Raw genomic sequence first — 18,299 nt, forward strand, 5'->3', positions numbered from 1 at the left:
TAAAGTTGATGTCAGGTACACTTGTTTACTAATGTTGTCAAAAATGTTGAAATCCTTCCTTATTAGCAGGGGCAAAATCTAAGTATATCTTTTTATTGTGTTGCAATTCTATGACTTCTAATTTAACCTGTTGTCGCCTTTTTGACAAATAGCCAATGATATGACAAACAAAATTAAATAAAACTTTTATTTAAAAATTGTTCTAAGCTCTTTTTTAACATTTGATTTAACTCAACAATGCTGGTATTTAGATAAAATTTCATTTTTCAATTTTGGCATATATATGACCTGTGCCATTATTACTCTCTGTGCTCTTTAAATAAATATAGGCCAGTAATTCAAATCTTTTTCATGTTTGATCTCTAACTCCAGTCTCTGTAGCCGTCTTTAATGCTGAGTTGCCCTTGGCACTTTCAATCAAGATGTTAGTTATTTTTTTAAATGAGTGACGGGCAGCTTTGACTGAAAAGTTGTAAAACATTAAGGCCTGGCTGCTGGCAGTGAATTCAGACTTAAAACTACAGTATAGTGTGTAAATTTTAGCAACATATAGCGCACAGGAGCTGAGCAGAGGCAATGGATGATATTGCATGCGAGCGTGGGAAATCTCCAACATGAACATTTAAACGAGAATGGGATGGCTTATTCTCTCTAATGGAAAAGGAAGGCAGTCATTGCTATGGCAACACAGTGACACCCCATGTCACTGACATATTATCAAATATTTGCCCTTTTCTTAAAAACAAATGTATACAGTCAGATAAAACTATTTCAAAGAGGATCTTCCCTTTTGGAATAAGTTACATTTTTTCATATACCTAGCTTGTGATTTTCTGTCAGCATGAAGAAGATGCAGGAAGCCAGGGGACCTTACATTGGAGGAACATGTTTCCTCCACCATTAGGTCGCTGTTACACCTGCTGCCAAATTCCAATTAGCCTTCACTTGTGCAGACTAGCTATTGAAGGGCCTGACTGTCCACTAGCCTTAACCACTACGTGGTTTGGGATGGCACTTAATGTGGTGGACCCTGCATGGTAGCGGGCAAACAGAGGGTTAATGCTTAGTGTTTAGGGGCCGGTTTGAAATTGGGCCTCTGTTTTGAGCTGTTGAGACATTATTCAACTCTGTCAACTGAGGCCCCACCCTACATGCTCATGCCAAAAAAGAACAATACGTTTGAAGATGAAAAAAAAAAAAGAAAATCTGTGAGTTTTAAAAAAATCCCAGCAATTTTGAAAAAAAAACAAAAAAACTTGTTAATTCAGATTTAAATGTTTTTCTGGCTGCACAGCTGGGCACTGGGTAGCACTGTTACCTTGCAGCAAAAAGGTTGCAGGTTTGATACCTGGTCTGTTATCGTTCTGTATGGAGTTTGCGTGGGTATTATCTGGGTGCTCTGATTCCCTCCCACATTCCAAAAACATTACTGTTAGGTTAATTGTCTTCTCTAAATTGTCTTTAGGTGTGAGTGAGTGTGTCTGTGCATCGTTGTATGTTCCTGCGTGTATGTGGTGCCCTTGATTGTGTAATCTTACTGGAAGGTCAAGAATACATTACATAACTAGAAATGGAAGTATGTAGCAAATTGATAAATCATTCAAATCGAGGGTAAATCCAATGTTTATCTGTGAAATGTTTATAACTGTAATTGCTGGAGGAATGTCCAGGGTGTACCTTGCCTTTTGCTGAGAGTCTGCCAGAGATAGGCACCAGCCCCAACAATGACCCTGATGGAATAAGCAGTAGAATCTTCAAGCTAGAAATATTTTTTTTTCTTTTAAGAATAAACTTTGTTTAAATTTGTATCTTTTTTTTTGTTCAAACTAATTTTATAGCCCCAATTTAGCTCCATATAATTCAGTACAAATACAAATTAAAGTGCTTTGCAAGGGTTAAACAATAAAGAAGAAGGGAAACATCATAAAAGCAGGTAGTAAAGAAGAAAAAAACATTTTGACCACAGACTTAGGGCCCCTTCACCTTGCCGATTTAACATATGCCTGACGTCCCAGAATCTCGTAAAACACCGGAATTTTGGGCGTATAAAAAGAGTATTCATTATGAGTCCAGAACTTGTATCCAACGACAGCCTAACGTGTTCATAACGCACAATCGTGTAATGGCCATGAAATTATGCACAAGCCAGTGTCCTTAAGGGGGTAACAAGGCACCTGGCCTGCATAAAAAGATGTCTTTGATCGTGGCATTAACCTAGCTGCTGTTTAACGCCCACAAAAAAGAAAGAAGAAATTAAAAGAAAAAGAAAGTAAGAAAGTTTGCAGTCGCAGCAGATTCAGGGTCATGTCTGCTAGGAAGTTTGTTAGTAGTGGGCTCCGATGGAAAAATGTCACCACTTTCCTCATCTTCCCCAGGGGCCGGGATACCTGACTTATTGAGACTGCATTCTTGGCTGCAAGATTAACAGTATGTGCAAAGCAGCCAATTTGTGGCCCCAGTCCAGCTGTTGCATTTACTGCATTCACTATATTTTTTGCATTGTCTGTAGTAACAGGGATTTTGCTGCTGCCCCTGTGCAACTTCCATTCTGTCACTGCTTCTGTCAGTGCGTCAGAGAGATGCTTGCTAGTATGGCTCTCATAAAAGGGGCGTGTCTATAAAACTGAGCTTTTCATCTCCCATTCTGAGGTACTGAAATGGACAGTCACAGTCAGGAAACTTTCAGTAGCTCTGGAGGTCCATCCATCACTAGTTAGCGCTACAGAGGCCGTGTCAGACAACTCTTTCACAATTCTTTGTCGGGTCTCTTCATAAAGTGCGGGAATTAGCGTGTTGCTGAAGTGTTTGCGGGAGGGGATTTTATATCGTGGCTCCAGTGCTTTAATCATTGAACGGAATCCTCCACTACAGAATAAGGCTGCATATCTTTGGCGATGAAATATCCCACTCCTTTAGTTATGCATTTCGCCCTTTCTGACTCATCATCGTATGTCTGTTTAAAAGCTGCTGGGAATTAAAGTTTTACTGTCGACTCTTTCCCTCTCCTCCTTGCACTGCCAACTGTCTCACTGGGATGATTTCTCTGCAGGTGAGCTGACATGTTGGTCATGTTGCTTTTAGCATACACAATACGTGTTGGTCAATGCTTGCACACTGTTGCACTTTTATCCACGACTTTCTTTCCGCCTTCATCGTAGGTCACTCTGAATGTAAAGTGGTCCCATACAGCAGACCTATAAAGTGCTCCTGTTTTTCCCCACTCGCCATACCCACACAATTCTCCACAACAACTGATTTTTTTTCTGTTTCACTCGGCTACGCTGCTTTGCTTCTTCTTCTTGTTTACTACTGGTGGTTGCCTTTGGTCACAGTATCGCCACCTGCTGTCCTGGAGTGAACACGCTTCGCTTATGAGAAAAAGTAGCTCATAAACCGTTCCACCCCTACTAACCAGTAGGCCGCCACTCCACCAACTTAATTCTTAGCCCTGGTGAGAAACCTCTGATTCTGTATCTGATTCAAGAGTGGCTTGACACAATTAATGCGACTTCTGACACCCATGTCTTGCATACATCTGTGCATGGCAGTCATTGAAGCACTGTTGCCAGCTGCAGTCCACTTTTCAGTGGTGATTTTTCACAATCCTCTCCAGAGTGCGAGTATCACAGTTGCGTGTGCACTTTTTTTCTTGAATTTTATCTTACCCTTTGCCTCCCTATTCATGTGATTGGAAGGGCAAGACACTAAAGCATGACCTTTTAATAAACTAATTTCCTTTTTTGGTTTCCCTGAATGGAATTACTGAAAAACGATAAACTTTTTATGGTATCCTGATTTTATGACCAGCGCCTGTAAAATGTGCAAGTCTTACTTGTGAAACAAATGAGTAAAAGAAAAACATAAAATATTTAATGTGGAATTGTAAAAGGTGAGGTAGGAATCATAGAAGAAAACAGATGAGAGTGTCCTATTTTGAGATAAATGATCACCTGACATGTAATAGAGAAGGTTTAAAAACCTGTAAAACATGCACACACTTCTACAGACCCTTGAGGAATGGAGATCTGGGCTGCTTTTAGTGCCCTGAGATTCACAGCCATTTTGTTGGAGCTGATGTCAGTGGTTTGTCCTGGTGTCTCTTTTAATAGCCTGCAACAGAGGACAGCGCCTACATTTCCTCTGTCTCGGGCTGGTCTCAGTGCTAACCCTTCATCAGTGCGGTGTACCCTACAAGGCACCCCTCGTGTGCCTGCATTCTCACAGGATGGAGACTTTGTTATTGGAGGCATTTTCTCCATACATTACAAACTTTATACAGTTATTTATAACTACACAACCAAGCCTGAGCCTCCAAGATGCACAGGGAGGTTAGTATAAAGAGGGAGAAAACATCTGTGTTGGGGAACAAATACAAATGTGAAGATTTGGCTGTAGCTTTTGCTATTTGTTTAGACCTATAATGGGATAAATTGGCTTTTCTGTTATCATCATCTCTTATACTGCATTTCCATGACTTACAAAAAACAGGATCCAATATACAGAAAGATGTAGTCACAATTTCTAAAATATTGTGAATCAGTATTCTTTAATTGGAATCCTTTGCAAAAATTATCATATAATACTATGTGTGTGTGTGTGTGTGTGCTGTTGATGGTAGTGAAACTACAAATGAATTATGTTACCAACTGTTAAATGTTTTGAGTTGCTGCTTTCCTTTTTACGGTGAACTCTGTTTATCCATTTAGTATTTGATGTGAGGTTTTCTTCTTTCTTTGAAAATACAAACTCTGATTTTGTGCAGCTTAAACACTCGAGTTCTGCGCTTCTCTCGTACCATGATCTTTGCAATTGATGAGATAAATAATAGCTCTAAGCTACTGCCTGGCATCAAACTTGGATATGAGATTTATGATTCCTGCATAGCAGTTCCAGTGTCTGCACACATTGCATTTCAACTGTCTAATGGCCAGGACCCTGTATATTACAAGAACAGTAACTGTTCTCAGTCTGGAGTGGTGATGGCTGCTGTTGGTGATTCTGGATCCACCCCATCAATCAGCATTTCGCGCATCTTCCGGTCCTTTGGCATCCCCCTGGTAGGAAAGAAATGTTATTGTGTCTGAGCCAGCACTGTTTTCTTATTTTTTACAAAAGAACTTTTTTATTTTTATTTTATTGATTTAGGTGAGTCCATTTGCCACATGTGCCTGTCTGTCAGATAAGCAGCAACACCCAACATTTTTCAGAACAATTCCCAGTGACCAGTTCCAAGCTGATGGGCTGGCCAAACTGGTGAAACACTTTGGCTGGACTTGGATAGGTGCAGTGCGCTCCAACTCTGACTATGGAAATTATGGCATGGCATCTTTTCTTGACGCAGCGCTCAGAGAGGGGATATGTGTGGAGTATTCTGAAGCCTTCTATCGGACCGATGCCCCCTACAAGATAAAAAGAGTTGCTGATATGATTCGAAGGTTGGTTAATTTCTGCTTTTGCACATTTGAAGACTTTCTTTATAGCCAGATTAGAAATATAATATGACATTCTGGTCTTCTGCCATTCTCTTAATATTAGTTTAACTGAAACACAGATACCCAGCTCTGAAATCTATATTTTTGAATAAGCTTGAAATTGCGCATATATATTCATATATTTAAGATATAAAAAATTCTTGTTATAAACACAGGTCAACAGCCATTGTTGTTGTGTCATTTGCTGCATCTGGTGATATGAAGGTTTTGTTGGAGGAGCTGGCCCGGGACCCTCCTCCACCTCGTCAGTGGATTGGAAGTGAGGGTTGGGTTACTGATCCACACTTGATGAGCTTCAGTTTCTGCAGAGGGGCCATTGGAGTTGCTATTCAGCAATCTGTGATCCCGGGTTTGAGAGACTTTCTTCTGGATCTCTCTCCCTCTAAAGTCACTAGCTCCTCAGTGTTGACTGAATTCTGGGAGGAGGCTTTTGAGTGCAGTTTGACAGAAAGTGAGATTTTTTTTTCTTTTAAAAAACATGCAACAATAAATATATCAAAATTTCATTCAGTCATTTAATTGTTTTATCACTTCATACTATGCATTTTTATAAAGAAAGATATTGCAATTACATTTCTAAGCGAGTGTACTTTCAATAATAAATTAAAATTTTAATTTATAAAAGCAGTGAAGTAGTCTTAATCTGTGTACAATTGATCGGTGAGTATTTTTGCCATTTAGTGTTTGCTAAGATGTCACAGGTATATGTGAAATGCAATATTTGACATATTCTAGATTGAATGTTTAACCTCTGAATTCTTAAAGATTTGTGATAAAAGATATATGTTACCATGTGTGTGCAAAATATCTTTCAAAGTTAGATGTTTTTGTTTTTAGATGCAGATCTGAACAAACGAGAATGTGATGGAACTGAAGATATTAAACGGCTTAAGAATCCTTACACTGAAACATCGCAGTTAAGGGCGACTAATATGGTTTATAAGGCTGTTTATGCAATAGCTTATGCCATTCATAGTGCAGTATGTATGGGGAACAAATCAACCATTTACTGTGACAAATACTTCAACCTGGAGCCTAAACATGTCAGTTTAAGTAATAAGTGAATCTGACAACTTTTGATTGTATCTGTAAGGCTATTAATTATTTTACCAGTGTGTTTCTTTCTTAACACACAGGTTTTTACTGAATTAAAGAAGGTCAACTTCACCAGAAATGGATATCATGTCTCTTTTGATAGTAAAGGTGACCCTGTGGCTTTTTATGAGCTTGTAAACTGGCAGAAAAGTGATAGTGGAATTATGGAGCTGGTTACAGTGGGGTACTACGATGCATCACTGCCAATGGGAGAGCAGTTCCGTATAAACAGGAACTTAACCTGGCTAGATGGTGGCACACAAGTAAGGAACCTAATGATAAGAACTGCAAAAAATGACTTGTTGAGTGCAACAGTAGTTGAGCTAATATTTTGATATTGTCTTTCCTACAGGTACCAGTGTCAGTGTGCTCTCAAAGTTGTCCTCCAGGAAGTCGCAAGGTTTTGCAGAAAGGAAAGCCCATCTGCTGCTATGATTGTATACTCTGTCCTGAGGGAGAGATCAGTAATATCACAGGTAGACCATGTTCTTTTTATGCACATCTGTCTTTTGGAACATTTCCAAACTAAAATCCTTTTTTTGGGTGGGTATTTTCTCTAGATTCTCCTGACTGTTTCCTTTGCCATGAAGAATTCTGGCCTAATACAAAGAAAGATGCTTGTTTGCTTAAACCTGTGGAGTTTCTTTCTTTTGACGAAGTGCTTGGAATCATCCTGGTTGTATTCTCTGTTAGTGGGGCCTGCTTGACGATTACAGCAGCAACTGTTTTCTTTTATCATAGGACAACTCCAGTTGTGAGAGCCAACAATTCTGAACTTAGTTTCCTGTTGCTCTTCTCTCTGACTCTGTGTTTTTTATGTTCATTAACTTTCATTGGCGCACCTTCTGAGTGGTCCTGCATGCTACGGCACACAGCATTTGGCATCACTTTTGTTCTCTGTATCTCCTGCGTTCTTGGGAAAACGTTGGTGGTTTTAATGGCCTTTAAAGCTACACTTCCAGGAAATAATGTAATGAAATGGTTCGGTCCTCTACAGCAAAGACTGACTGTAGTGTGTCTCACGTTAGTTCAGATAATAATATGTACCTTGTGGCTAGTTGTGAGTCCTCCTTTTCCAGTGAAAAATCTAACCACATACAAAGAAAAGATCCTCCTGGAATGTGCATTAGGTTCTGCTGTGGGTTTCTGGGCTGTGCTTGGCTACATTGGCCTGTTGGCTGTTTTTTGTTTTGTGTTAGCTTTTCTTGCTAGAAAACTACCTGATAATTTCAACGAAGCTAAACTAATAACCTTCAGTATGTTGATATTTTGTGCCGTCTGGATCACCTTTATCCCAGCATATGTCAGCTCACCTGGAAAATTTACTGTGGCTGTGGAGATATTTGCCATTCTGGCCTCCAGTTATGGACTGATTTTGTGCATATTTGCCCCCAAATGTTTCATTATTTTGTTTCAGCCTGAGAAGAACACCAAGAAATACATGATGAACAAAAAATAATATTTTAAAGGTTTACAAACAAGATTTGGCAATGACTTAAATGTGATGTCATATAAAAATGTTATGAATTTATTGCAATTTTATGTAATGTAATCATACAATGTCATCAATTTGGAGAGAAAATAATATATAGGGCTAAAAAATGATGCAAAATGGCTTTGCTCACTCTAACGTAAGCTTTTAAACTGTGAGATATAACTGAAGTAGGCAACCATAGTGTTAACCATAGTTTCCTTCTCTGGTATAATTTGAAAAAAAAAAATGTCATGCTGGTATCCTTCTTGACTAATAATTCTTAATGCACTCAGAGTGGAATAATAAATATGAATCAAGAAAAATCAAACCACAGTAAATGTTTTACAGTCAGTTTTACAGTGTAATTTCACTTTGTGTCAAATATCTCTTCTTAAATAAAAATCTTTGAAAATAACTGTTTGGTTTAATATTTGTATTAGTTCAATGACTGAGTTAGAAAGAGAGTTTGGAAAGAATTAAAACCAGAAGAGACGAATGTCAATTTAAAAAAGAAATTATAGAAAGGTCAGTTTAACTTTACCATAAGTCATAGTGAAAACACATCAAACATGGAAAACGGTTATATGTTAAAGTAAAGATAACCTAACCTTAAACATTACACCAAAAATAGAACCCCCAAGCCTAAACAGGGTACAAGCTACATTAAGGTGTGAGAATATTTTTTTAACAAGTTGGGAGAATGGTTAAAACTAAAACTATATACAGGCTAAAAATTGGGGACTGCAAAAAATTTTATTGTGGGACAAATGTGAAGATCCTCCAACAGCTCAATTGACAATGTGGTTTAATCTCCAGATATAGTTATTTGTTAAAGGACTGTGAAAAATCTACCAAATCAACTGGAGAATATGTCATGGGCCTAAAAAACTTACATTAACAGGTATTTCCAATGAAAGGCATAAGTGGTCATTAACACCACAACAAGTCAAGAAAATTGATTATTATAGAAAGCTGTCATGATTTTTTGCAGAAAACCAAACAGAGAGACCAGGGAAAAGTTTGACAGGTTTTATTGTGAGTTGGTAGAGAGGAGTCCAGTGCTGCTCTGAACACCGTTGAACCGGGACTGAAAAGTGAAGGGGAGGTTCTGCAGTTAGTTCAGGCTCAGTGGGAAATTTGTGTCTTTGATTTGAAGAAGGGAATAAAGGCAACAGGAACCAGGCGCCACCTGGTGGTGGAGGGAAAACAAACAAAAGCACAACCCACACAAACTGGATTCCTAACAAAAGCTAGTGTTTGAGATGTATAAAGATTTTTAACATGTATAACATAACTCACTATGCTGTAGCAACACTACAAACCTTTCTTCACAATATCAAAAGTAAGGAGAAATAACAATTCCTTAATTTATCTTATTAATTCTGTTTTATAAAAAGACGCTTGCATGCACAGACATTTTTTTTTATATTCAGACCCAAAATCCTGAGACTTTGCACTCAAAAGAAATCATTCATTTTAAGTATGGAGCGTATTGGTAATCCTATCTTTACTTTAGAGGGACCAAAGAATTATTAGGGGTGGTTGGGGGTTGGCAAAGGTATATCTGTTTTTGATAAAACTGTATCCTTGTTGAATTTGTTTAACTTGATAATTTTTCATTATTCTTATTGTTCAGAGATATAAGGCTTCATAAATCAAATAATAGTGATAGATTGCAATGGTTAATTTATTTTTAATACTTTTATTTTTAATCCAAAAGACAAGCAGCAGAGCATAACAGTGAGAAGATTAAACGCAAAAACACCAGCTTCCTATATGTTGCTGGAGTCTGAAAAACTTGAGGATTTTCTCCAAACACAAAATCCCAGTACATTTCAAACCTAACAAGACCCTTAGACAGAGGATAGTGCATCCTAAAGACAAAACCCCCAAACCCCAAACCTAAGATGAGCGGAGTGGTTTATGCAGTTCAGTGCAGTGAGGAGTGCTCTGATCTTTATATTGGAGGAACCAAAAAACCTCTCCACAAAGGCATGGCTCTACACAGGCGAGCTACCTCCTCTGGACAAGATTCTGCTGTCCACAGATACCTTAAGGACAAAAGACATTCATTGGAGGACCAGAATGTTCACATTTTAGATAAAGAGGACAGGTTGTTTGAAAGGGGTGTGAAGGAAGCCATTTATGTTAAAGAGAAAAAACAACCTTAAACAGAGGGGGTGGACTCAGGTTTCACCTCTCACAAACCTACAACGCAACGGTACAGTTGATTCCTTCCCAATCCCATCTCAACCCCTTTCGCTATGCAGGGGAACAAAATATCTCACCAGATCAGCCAGGCCAACAATGGCCCTTAACGACTGCCTTTTCAGAGAAATGGGTCAGTATCGGGTATTGCAGGCCAATAATGACCTCAACGACTCCTATTATTTATTTATTTTTTTGTTTTCCAGCTTCACTGTGCATGTTTACTAAGCCATTAAAAGGCTTGTGTTGGGCTTTTCTATAAAAGCCTGGAACTCAACGCTAATCCAGACAGTTTGAATTCAGAAAGCTTTCTGGATGGGAAGCGAGACATCTTCAATCTTGGAAAACAGAGTTAACTAGCTTTTTGAAATATTTTTAATACTGTGCAAATGCATTTTACAAATTTCTGTCAACGTATAGAACTGAAGTGACTTCAGAAATGAGAAAAAATATTGTGATCCAACACCTTTATTCTGACAATCGGCATAAGGGAAATCAAATCCCTATCGGTTTAGGAATGCCAAACATTACTGTATCTAAGGTTGCTCGCAAACATTGTTGCTTCCTTTGAAGCCGGGAGCAACACAATTTTCCCAATCCCAGATTAGCTGCTGAAGCATCATCACCACAGTGGTAAAAGAGTGAAGGATATGTAGTGAAGCCAATGGACCATCTAGAGAAATCCAGTGGTTCTCTGGCATTCTCTGCAGCAGTTACTGGTGTTTTTATTTTTTGTCTTGATGTTTTGGAACCAGTGGATATTTTTGTTTTCCAAGTGGCGTGTGAAATAATTTTAAACGGCTCTCTGTAAATAAGCGGAGAGCTTATTTACAGAATCAGAAGCCACTGAACTACTGTAGGTCCCTCATCAACGTGACATCCCCACCCCAACTCGAACCAAGATAAGCCTGGTTTTCCGGGAGTACTTCAGCTACTATGATCTAGACTTTCTCTATCTCACAGAGACATGGCTGGGCAAAGTCTGAATCAGCTGCTCTATTGGAAATTTCACCAACAGGCTGCTATTATTTTGACTCCTCAGAAACATTTGAGCCATGGGGGAGGAACTACATTGGTGATTAAAATGTTTGTAATTGGAAACAACGCTTTGTAAATTTAATCTCTTTCTTCTAGCTTTGCGATTACTTCCTTCAATAGTTTAAATAGGTTGTTCTGACCCAGTACTGTTTGGTGTAATTTACCATCCACCCAAAAACAATAACGATTATATCAGTGCCTCCTCTGAATTCCTGTTGGAGATGTTGAAGGGATATGATCACAGCATTATTGTTGGTTATTTCAACTGATCAACAATAATTGTAACCACTCTGTTGTAAATTTCTTTATTTCTTGTGAGATCAATAAAGTTCTATTCTATTCTGTTTGTGTTTTCTTTAAGAGCATCTGATGAGGTCTGCTGCACCATGTTTGTCAAGAACATTAGCGGGCCCTTGGCTGATGTCATCATGGCCCTCTTCTGATCAGGATTCTTTGCGTAGAGAGGTTATACACACTCTGCTTTGTTTTAAAAAAATATAAATATAAAAAATTTAAACGCAGATGTCTGGGGGACAGTGATTCGCCTACATGTTATGAATGCTGCCGTACCATACAGAATCAATTGTGAACAGTTTAGTTTGTGCCTTAAAATCGTTCTCCATAGGAAGACGTTACTTGGATATAACAAAACAGAATATCCTTGGAACAGCTCCAATTGAAACAAAACTAATATGGGTGAGTAGAACATGATGTAATAACGTAAAATCAAGGGCCAATGTAAAAAAAAAAAAAAAAAAAAACTGTGTTCCCCTTTAACTCACTAATTCTTACCATAAAAAGAGGCCACAAATCAGAGCATACTACAGTGTGATGGTTTCGGAAGGATAACCAAAATCTGTAGTTATCCAGTTTAAAATGCAAAGCTACCAAATTAGGAAAATGTATGCAGACCTCCAACATTTATGAAAGTACTAAACATCCCTCTATAACTCTGTAAATACGAATACTTTTGGTAATTCTAGATAACCTAAAAGAGAACAGCAGCATTATATGTTGGTAAGTGTATAAAAAAGCAGCATTTTTTTTTCTTGTGCAGGTACAGTAAGTCTCTAATGGAGACCTTTTATCTCTGGTCATCTGATATATAACAGAGGATTTTTATAAATATGTAAGCACATAATCAAATGCAGCCAATTAAATAATGGAGAATTGGACAGCCTTTAATGGCTTGAGGTTAGCAGTCAGTTTTTATGAACTGATGTCAGTGGTTAGTCTGGGTGTTTCTGTAAATGCCCTGAAACATAGTCCCGATCCCACACATCCTCTGGATCCAGCTGGAATTAATGCTGAGGCTTCTTCAGTACAGTGTATATTGCAGGGTAAACCTCTTGTGCCTGCATTCTCAAAGGATGGGGACTTTGTAATTGGAGGTGTTTTCTCCATCCACTTTAAACTTCATTCAGTGATTTATAACTACACCACCAAGCCCAAGTCTCCAAGATGCACAGGGAGGTTAGTAAGACCAACAGGTGAAAACAAGATAAATAATGGAAATGCTTTGATTTTGTATTTTGTGGAAAATATGTGTTCCTATTTGTAAACTATTAATCTATTTAAGTATTTCTGAATTTCATGTATAATTTTAATTTGGTGTAAGCATTTAATTTGCTGCATGTAGTAATTTGAAATGTCTATTTTTTTGTTAAGTAAATTGTAGCATTTTACATATATATTTGTTTTATTTAGTCACAGTAATTTATTGCATATAATTGGAAGTTTACTGACTGTGTCACAGCACTCAACTGAATCCTTCTGTACAGTGTAAACCCTCGAGTACTGCGTTTCCTACGCACCATGATCTTTGCCATTGAGGAGATAAATAACAGCACAGAGCTGCTGCCCGGCATTAAACTTGGATACCAGATCTATGACTCATGCCTAGCAATACCTATGTCAGTTCAGGTAGCATTTCAGCTCTTAAATGGCCAGGAACCTGTATTCAACACAGGTAAAAATTGCTCTCAATCTGGAGTTATGGCTGTGGTCGGAGACTCTGGGTCCACCCCATCCATCAGCATTTCTCGCATTTTCCGTTCTTTCAATATTCCGCTGGTAAACTGTTGCCTATACACACACATATACATTTATATTTATTGTATATTTTTATTGAGATTCAATTTGGATTGATATTTGATTGAAAGATTGAATTTTTTCTAATTATTGATTTAGGTGAGTCCATTTGCCACATGTGCCTGTCTGTCAGACAAGCAGCAGCACCCAACGTTTTTTAGAACAATTCCCAGTGACCAGTTCCAAGCTGATGGGCTGGCCAAACTGGTGAAACACTTTGGCTGGAATTGGATAGGTGCAGTGCGCTCCGACTCTGATTATGGAAATTATGGCATGGCATCTTTTCTTGACGCAGCGCTCAGAGAGGGGATATGTGTGGAGTATTCTGAAGCCTTCCATCGGACAGACCCACACATCAAGATCAAAAGAGTTGCTGATGTGATCCGAAGGTGTTTTGTTGTATTTTTCTTTTTGTGTTATTTGTAAAGATGGATTTTGTCTGAAAATATTTTGTAAATATTTTACAAGTATACAATGATTATATTGAACCCTACCATTGTTCCTGGATGACTAATGTTTTACAATTGTTATCTTTCTTTATCTTTATGTGAGGTTTCTGATGTGTTGTATCCTTTCCAATATCTCTTTAGAGCCACTGCTGTTGTTGTGGTGGCGTTTGCATCATCAGGAGATATGAAGTTCCTCATGGAGGAGCTGGCCCTAGACCCTCCTCCGCCTCGTCAGTGGATTGGAAGTGAGGGATGGATTGGAGACCCATACTTGCTCACCTTCAGTTTCTGTGCAGGGGCCATTGGAGTTGCCATACAACAATCAGTGACCCCAGGGCTAAAAGACTTTCTTTTCGATCTCTCTCCCTCTGAGGTTGCTGCCTCCTCAGTGCTGACTGAGTTCTGGGAGGATGCTTTCAACTGCACTTTGACAAAAAGTAAGAAAGTGTTCATATCTTCTGTCCTTAGATTTGCAGACATAGCACATACTTAGTATTTTGTATTGAATTTGTTTTGAGCATATTTTGTTATGACATTTTATAAAAAACATATACCGGTAATAAGAAAGATAATGTTTCAATATATTTAACTAAATTGTAAAAAGTATAATGACATGTACATGTGAATGCACTTTTCAATAGAAGAGTAATATTTAAATGATATTTGTACAGGTAAGGCAAGTTATGTAATATTAATTGTGTGCAATTCACATAACTTACAAGGAAAGTGAATACACTACCTTGTTCATTTTTAAAATATCAATTTCATGAAACTGCATTTCAGAGTAAATTGTACGGGAAAAAATATATATGATACCAAAAATCAATTACTTTATAAACATTTTGAAAAAAAAAAAAACTGAAGGTAGGTTTGATATCTTTGCAGGAAATAGGCTGTTGGAAAGTGACCAACTGATGATTTTAGGTGATAAAAAAGTGAAAGTTGTGGTATGTAAAGGTGAAACATGAGATAAGTAGCCCTTTTAACTGCTTAGTATCACATGTAAAGTAAAAATCCACAGCAAAATCAACAACAGGAGATGTTTCTCATCACAAAATAGGAAGAATTTTTTATAATTCTAACTAACCTAAAACATAACAGTCACATTATATGTTGCCAAAGATAAAAAGCTTTTCCTGATACTTTTATAAAATTGCTAGAAAATATTTTATGCATTTTATTTTATCATTTTATCTTATTTAATTATCTGTCAGTTTTGTGGGTTGGTAAATATAACTGCCTGTCCTTTTCCTTTGTTTATAGATTCTGATTTGAGCAAAATGTTGTGTGATGGAACAGAAGATATTAAAACGCTCAGAAGTCCATACACTGAAACATCACAGTTGAGGATTAATAACATGGTATACAAGGCTGTGTATGCAATAGCACATGCCACTCACAATGCAGTGTGTGAGGGAAAAAATGGCTATACTCAGTGTGACAAACATACTATATTAAAGCCCAAAGAGGTATACCGTAGTCAAGAAAAATAAAATCTCTGATGTTTTTTTATTGTTCTTTTTTTTATTTAAGGCACGCATCCCCAAAGTCAGTCCTTGACGGCCGCTGTCCTGCAGGTTTTAGAGGTTTCCATGCTCCAGCACAGTTGAGTTTAATTACAAGCTGATTAGCAGACCTTTGCTCAACTGCAGTCATCATAATCAGCTGTGCCAAAGCAAGGAAACCTCTAAAACCTGCAAGACAGTGGCCTTCAAGAACCGACTTTGGGGATGCCTCATTTAAGTTTAAAGAGTAGCTATAAAAACATTATCTTTAGAAATGATTGATTCCTTTTTTTATATCACAGGTTTTCAGTGAATTAAAGAAAGTAAACTTTTCAAGGAATGGTTACCATGTGTCATTTGATGTTAATGGAGATCCCACAGCTTTCTATGAGCTTGTGAATTGGCAGAAAAGTGAAACTGGTGTTATTGAACCAGTAACGGTTGGCTACTATGATGCATCACTACCTGTGGGCCAGCAGTTCAATATCAATGGCAAATTGACCTGGATGGAAGGTGGCACAAAAGTAATTAGCCTAATATAAAGGGTTTATCAAATGAAAAAAAAAATGGTTATAAATGCATGAGCCAAATGTTAAACAGAAATCAGTTTAAACAAAACAAACTATATTTTCTCTGTGCTTCTTTCAGGTACCAGTGTCAGTGTGCTCTCAAAGTTGTCCTACAGGAACTCGTAAAGTGTTACAGAAAGGAAAACCCATCTGCTGCTATGATTGTATACCTTGTCCTGAAGGAGCGATCAGTAACATCACAGGTTAAATCTAATGTTTTAATGCATATTTGCATGCAAAACCTTAGGCATGAAAATATGCTAATCTTTTTTTCTTAGATTCTCCTGACTGCTTCTCATGTCCTGAAGAGTCCTGGCCCGATTCACAAAGGAAGTCCTGCATCCCAAAACCTGTTGAATTTCTTTCCTTTGGAGAAGTCCTGGGAATTATTTTGGCTACTGTATCTGTTAGTGGTGCATTTTTGACAGTTACTGCAGTCGCTGTTTTCATTCATCACAGAACGACTCCAATTGTGAGAGCTAACAACTCTGAGCTGAGCTTCCTGCTGCTCTTCTCTCTGACTCTGTGTTTTTTATGTTCATTAACATTCATTGGAGCACCTTCTGAGTGGTCCTGCATGCTGCGACACACAGCATTTGGCATCACTTTTGTTCTCTGTATCTCCTGTGTCCTTGGGAAAACTGTTGTGGTTCTAATGGCCTTTAAGGCTACACTTCCAGGTAACAATGTCATGAAATGGTTTGGTCCTCTTCAGCAGAGAGTGACTGTAATGTGTCTTACTTTGATTCAAGTTATAATTTGCACCTTGTGGTTAGTACTGAGTCCTCCATTCCCAATTAAGAATCTAAACACCTATAAGGACAAGATCATCCTAGAATGTGCATTAGGCTCTGCTGTTGGTTTCTGGGTTGTACTTGGCTATATTGGCCTTCTTGCTGTTTTTTGTTTTATATTGGCTGTTCTTGCTCGGAAACTACCTGATAATTTCAATGAAGCAAAGCTGATCACATTCAGCATGTTGATATTCTGTGCAGTCTGGATCACCTTCATCCCAGCATATGTCAGCTCTCCTGGAAAATATACAGTTGCAGTGGAGATATTTGCCATTTTGGCCTCTAGCTTTGGTCTGATGCTGTGTATATTTGCTCCAAAGTGTTTCATCATTGTGTTTCAGCCAGAAAAGAACACCAAGAAATATTTAATGAATAAGACTTGATTCCAAAAGGTTTATCTCCAAGCTCGTCAAAGTCTTTATAAATATTGTGTTTCTGAAGAATTGGAAAAAGGAAGACTTTTAAAATGGTAATGTGATTGCAAATATATTTCTGCTTTTTCTTCTCCATTTTAGCTTTCTTTAACTTTGGGCAGATCTATATGTATAATTTAGGACACAATTTAAAATATATAGAGTATTGTTTTGAATATATAAACCATCCACTGAACTTAACTTATTCTTAATGGTTGTCATCCTTACTAGCGGAATGCTTTCTTTAAATAAAATGCTAAATAATAAAATGTCAGTTGTCTTCTCTGTGTAGGGGGTTGGAGAAGCTGTAGGAGGGATTCCTGCCAGGTAGTGTGTTGGCAGCATTGATGAACTTGGTGTTATGTATGTGACCAGAGTGACATGTGCATAAAAAGTAAATGTATCCTAGCCCTAACAAGATATGTTACACTTCACAGTACCAGCTGTCAGTAAATAAAAGCTTCACTTCATCTTAAATCTGAAGTTTTTTTGTTTTCTTTCTGCACATGATTTCATGTCGCAGGTTTGTGGGAGACCTAGAATGTTGTGCTACAGTCAGTTTCAATCTATGTTTAGTGTATATATCACAATTTAGGCAAAATATAAATAAAAAAAAATACAGAGGACATGACCCCGTTGTCCTAGGAAGAGTCACAGGCATTCCCCTCAGAACATTGTTTCTATCTAAATCGGCACCATGTCGCCACACTGAATGTTTGATTAATTCAGTTGTGTTTTTAACCTATTCTCATCACTCTTCTGTCTTCTGTAATTCATCAAGCCAAATGGTTTTATACCAGGATCCCTTCTATCATTCTTCCTATCACTCATCCTATCATTCATCCCAGAAATCATCCCCTCATTCATCCCCTTATTCATCCCAGCAATCATCCCATCATTCATTCCCTCCTTAATCCCATCGCCATTTACCTCACCTCACCATCTCTTCACAAACTTTTGGTAGGCCTTCGCGGCAATTGGCCCTCTTTTGGTAGCCTTTCGCGGCAACTGGCCCAATTTTGGTAGTCCTTCGTGGCAACTAGCCCTCCTTTGGTAGGCTGTCGCGGCAACTGGCCCTGGCCCTCTTTTAGTAAGCCTTCGCGACTCATCTCCTCTGTTACTCCTCCTGATGTTCTGCTTTTCTTAGCTTTCAATTCAGTCTCTGCCTTCT

At 38.0% G+C, this 18,299-nt stretch overlaps 2 protein-coding genes across 3 annotated transcripts; both read left to right on the forward strand.

Annotated features, from left to right (window-relative positions):
• The first annotated feature begins 4,085 nt into the window (after positions 1 to 4,085).
• LOC107083303 (extracellular calcium-sensing receptor-like) lies at positions 4,086 to 8,070 on the forward strand. The gene is made up of 8 exons (XM_015372425.1): positions 4,086 to 4,328; positions 4,763 to 5,057; positions 5,146 to 5,435; positions 5,648 to 5,943; positions 6,330 to 6,535; positions 6,629 to 6,850; positions 6,940 to 7,063; positions 7,148 to 8,070. The coding sequence occupies exons 2-8, from the start codon at positions 4,797 to 4,799 to the stop codon at positions 8,044 to 8,046; spliced, it is 2,298 nt and encodes a 765-aa protein (XP_015227911.1). The 5' UTR covers positions 4,086 to 4,328; positions 4,763 to 4,796; the 3' UTR covers positions 8,047 to 8,070.
• A 4,457-nt stretch (positions 8,071 to 12,527) lies between these two features.
• LOC107083259 (extracellular calcium-sensing receptor-like) lies at positions 12,528 to 17,585 on the forward strand. 2 transcript variants are annotated; one of them, XM_015372306.1, is made up of 8 exons: positions 12,528 to 12,780; positions 13,089 to 13,380; positions 13,498 to 13,787; positions 13,989 to 14,284; positions 15,111 to 15,316; positions 15,655 to 15,876; positions 16,001 to 16,124; positions 16,200 to 17,585. In XM_015372306.1, the coding sequence occupies exons 2-8, from the start codon at positions 13,123 to 13,125 to the stop codon at positions 17,096 to 17,098; spliced, it is 2,295 nt and encodes a 764-aa protein (XP_015227792.1). In that variant the 5' UTR covers positions 12,528 to 12,780; positions 13,089 to 13,122; the 3' UTR covers positions 17,099 to 17,585. The 2 variants fall into 2 exon arrangements, with proteins under 2 accessions (XP_015227792.1, XP_015227801.1); XM_015372315.1 differs by having other exon boundaries at positions 12,648 to 12,780; positions 15,655 to 15,865; positions 16,200 to 16,339.
• The last annotated feature ends 714 nt before the right edge of the window (positions 17,586 to 18,299 follow it).

Source organism: Cyprinodon variegatus, unplaced genomic scaffold (genome assembly GCF_000732505.1).
Source record: "Cyprinodon variegatus isolate N-32 unplaced genomic scaffold, C_variegatus-1.0 Scaffold4, whole genome shotgun sequence".
Classification (NCBI taxonomy): Eukaryota; Metazoa; Chordata; class Actinopteri; order Cyprinodontiformes; family Cyprinodontidae; genus Cyprinodon; species Cyprinodon variegatus.